At 40.1% G+C, this 3,669-nt stretch overlaps 1 protein-coding gene across 1 annotated transcript; it reads left to right on the forward strand.

The window, feature by feature from the left end:
- The first annotated feature begins 786 nt into the window (after positions 1-786).
- Positions 787-2,232, forward strand: LOC105841964 (uncharacterized). Its single transcript, XM_012692073.4, has 2 exons — positions 787-1,041; positions 1,394-2,232. Exons 1-2 carry the CDS (start codon positions 1,017-1,019, stop codon positions 2,206-2,208), a joined length of 840 nt encoding a protein of 279 aa, XP_012547527.1. The 5' UTR covers positions 787-1,016; the 3' UTR covers positions 2,209-2,232.
- Positions 2,233-3,669: the final 1,437 nt, after the last annotated feature.

The raw sequence follows: 3,669 nt of genomic DNA on the forward strand, positions 1-3,669 counted from the left end.
TTCTGTCTCATTCTTTGCTGGCTTCATCCTACACATTTTTGTATTTGTGTCTCTTACCTATCGTTTTTTCCGTTGCATCCGGTTTGAAATCACAACGATTCTAAAGAAGTTTTCACTTCAATTATTTACGCTCCATAATGTTAGTACAGCTAAATGAAACGATATTAAAGAACATCTGTGCAATAAAGCTTACTATAAAGTCAATGATTATCTAGAAGATTGCACAAAGTGGGAATAAGTTGCTCGCTCCGGGAATTTCAATATTGTAAAATTGTTATGTTATAATTACTTATTGTAATATGAATATTTAAAAAAAAATATATTTAAAATAAAAATCTAATATTAAAAAAAAAAAAAAAAAAACATGCCCGCTGAGTTTCTTGCCAATTCTTCTCAGGACGGAGGCTAATTCTTGTGAATTGGCGGTAATTCTTTTGACGTTCAACAAGCATGTACTTTCATTTATGTTGAATAAAACTTTTTTGATTTTGATTTTTGATTTTGATAGTTTCATAAAAAATACATTACTAAAAAAAACCAGCAATGAAACACAAAATCAAAAACAGCTGATGCTCGGATCAACGACCGCCCGGGCGCGGCGCGGCGTAAACTCGCGCGATCGCACACACTTTACAACATTTGTCTAAATAACTCCATAATTAAAGGTGTCATTAGTGATAGTACTGATAGTCTGTCTTGCGTTTACGGAAGCGGTCTCCTAACATCCAGTATATTCCAGTACATATACGTCATTACAATAAAATTACCGCCATTTTGTAATATTCAGCCGTGTAATTTTCCCGCTGTATTTCGAAATAAAAAAATAAAAAACACGTAGGTACATTTCTTGTACACGATAGCTTTTTAATTACATTACCAACTTAAATAGCAATTTAAGAAACATAATTGATTTTATGTTTTATTTAAGTATGTAGTCTTTCAATTTATGATTTCTCGTGTCAGTCGATAACTCATTCCGCCATTTTGGGTTCGGTTCGAAACGCGTTTGGATCAATATGTTGAGCGTTTCAATTGTATTCTGTAAGTGTTTTTTTTTTATATTTCCATTAAGATTTTAGGTGCGTAGGGCATTGATTTTAAAATAATTACCAAAGTATCATTCAGGCTATGGAGGGGTACGTATTTTATTAGGTAAATGAGCATCTGTCTGCAGGTTTTGAACATCGGCTTAGCGTCGTTCGATACGAATGGATCAGCCATCTTAGCCCTCGGTTAGGTCAATGCATACCTTTAGTACATGAACCTTAATTTCAGTTTAGGTAAAAACGGTATTAATTTTGTTATTTTATTCGCGAATTTCACTCATATGTAAATCGCCTAAAATCACACATTCGGTCAGCGTCAGAAAATCTATTTTAAACTATCGTTCCAGACTTGACGTTCGCATTTTTTATGGAAAACATCAACTGCCTTACCTACGACGACCTTAATAACTACGAGAATCTGCAATTCGTTAATGATAAATCGGAGGGGGCCGCTTCCGTCTCGAGGGAAAGTGACGGAAGTGACGTCACAAAGTCAACAGGCCGCTGGTTCTATTCGATTGACGAGGTGAACGCGATGCAAGGTCAACGCAAGAAGAACAAACTCTCGTTCAAAGGTCCTGACAGCGCCGACCGCGAGACCGTAGAGAAACAACAAAGGGACTTCCAATACGTTGTGATGACGATAAAAAAACTGAACGCGAACGTATTAGACATAAACAATAGGATAACCAGCTTGAATCGGTTCATAGACGAGAAGCTTTCGAATGTAATCGTTCGGAGGAGCGCTCACGGCAGACTCAAGCGAGATTTGGACAGCGCGTCAAACTTGACAGCTGTCAAAACTGACGCAAACGTTACCAAGAGCAGCGGAAGGAAATCTATGAACGCCCCCGGAGCGCCGAACATTCTCAAAGAGAAACTGTTGAGCTATTTAGATGACGCATTCGGAGACATAAAAAACAAGATGGCCGTCCTTAACGTCGTCAAAATGTCTTACAAAAACAATGGCTATTTCAAAATAGGCTACATCACGGCCAGCCTGGACACTCTGAAGGTCTATCTGGATAACATGAAGCAGGATATGAATGCGAACAAAGAATTTTGGGACGACAAAAGGGTTTTGAATTTGTTCGACAAACTTAAGGCCGCGGATAACGCTGTCAACGGACTTCTGGAGACGCTTAAGCTGAAAATGCTCTGATTCAATAAACCATATGCAAATTTACCTTTCGTTTTACTTAGGCGTTCATTCCTCTAATCGTACATTGCCGACCTCTTGGATAAACCCGGAGATTGCTTCAGATACTTTTTCCCGACAATTAGAAAAGTCGGGCGAAACCAGTCGACTCTGGAAATTACCGGTTTTTGCGCTCCCCGCGCCGTGGAGAGAGGGGATTTGGTGGGTTACGAAGGAGAAACGCTAGTTGCGTTTTCCTCTACGTCCATACGTCCTAGTAATGACTGATATGGATGGATTTGAACCTGTTCATGGTGCTTAGTGCGAGTTTTTTAACTTCTCGATCGCGTTAAAGTTGGAAAGGGTCACTACGTTTGCCGCTAGGGGCGCTGTTCCAACTCCACACATATTTGAAGTTAACTTTTACGCGATCGGGAAGTTAAAAAACTCGCACTAAGCACACTTGTTCTTTTGTCTCTTTCCTCATATTTTAATTTTTTACCTTGTTCTTCTTTTTTTGTGGCTGGGTTGAAAATTGACCTTCTGCCCTTCTCTTCCTGCAGGAGGAGGGAGTGATTGGGCTTTGATGCCGGTCGAGGTCTTGGTAAATTGGCTATGGCCGTCAACATGAACAGTTCTGGGTTTGGGTCTGATGGGAGTTTTTTCCTTACCTTTGCCCTTAAGTCCTGTGTCCATGAGCGACGGTAACCACTTACCATCAGATGGGCCGCATACTCGTCTGCCTACTTAGGCAATAAAAAATAAATACATACAAAATCCGGCCCAGGGATTCGGACTTTAATTGGCAGTGGGGCGTATTCTTACAATCGTATTTACATTATAACGTCATTTCAGTTACCCATGTTCCGAAAATGCTTCGATTTGTTACTTTAAAACAATCATCACACAATACATGACAATTTTAGTCGTCGTGGCCTAAAGGATAAGACGTCCGGTGCATTCGTGTTGAGCGATGCACCGGTGTTCGAATCTCGCAGGCGGGTACCAATTTTTCTAATGAAATATGTACTTAACAAATGTTCACGATTGACTTCCACGGTGAAGGAATAACATCGTGTAATAAAAATCAAACCCGCAAAAATAATAATTTGCGTAATCACTGGTGGTAGGACCTCTTGTGAGTCCGCGCGGGTAGGTACCACCGCCCTGCTTGTTTCTGCTTTGAAGCAGTAATGCGTTTCGGTTTGAAGGGTGGGGCAGCCGTTGTAACTATACTTGAGACCCTAGAACTTATATCTCAAGGTGGGTGGCGCATTTACGTTGTAGATGTCTATGGGCTCCAGTAACCACTTAACACCAGGTGGGCTGTGAGCTCGTCCACCCATCTAAGGCAATAAAAAAAAATACAATTCAGGCAATGAAAATTAAACCCCATCTCTGAGTTTGCGAGTGGTGAGATTCAAGTCGTGATATCTCTTGCATCCATCGAAGGAAAAAAATAAAACAAAACCAATAATATTACTC

This window comes from Bombyx mori, chromosome 11 (assembly GCF_030269925.1).
Source record: "Bombyx mori chromosome 11, ASM3026992v2".
Taxonomy (NCBI): Eukaryota; Metazoa; Arthropoda; class Insecta; order Lepidoptera; family Bombycidae; genus Bombyx; species Bombyx mori.

Bases quoted from the DNA above. Each gene is read 5' to 3' on its own strand.
- LOC105841964 (XM_012692073.4), top strand. From the start codon at position 1,017: ATGTTGAGCGTTTCAATTGTATTCT. The intron at 1,042-1,393 runs GTAAGTGTTTTT...CTATCGTTCCAG, and splicing joins GAGCGTTTCAATTGTATTCT to ACTTGACGTTCGCATTTTTT.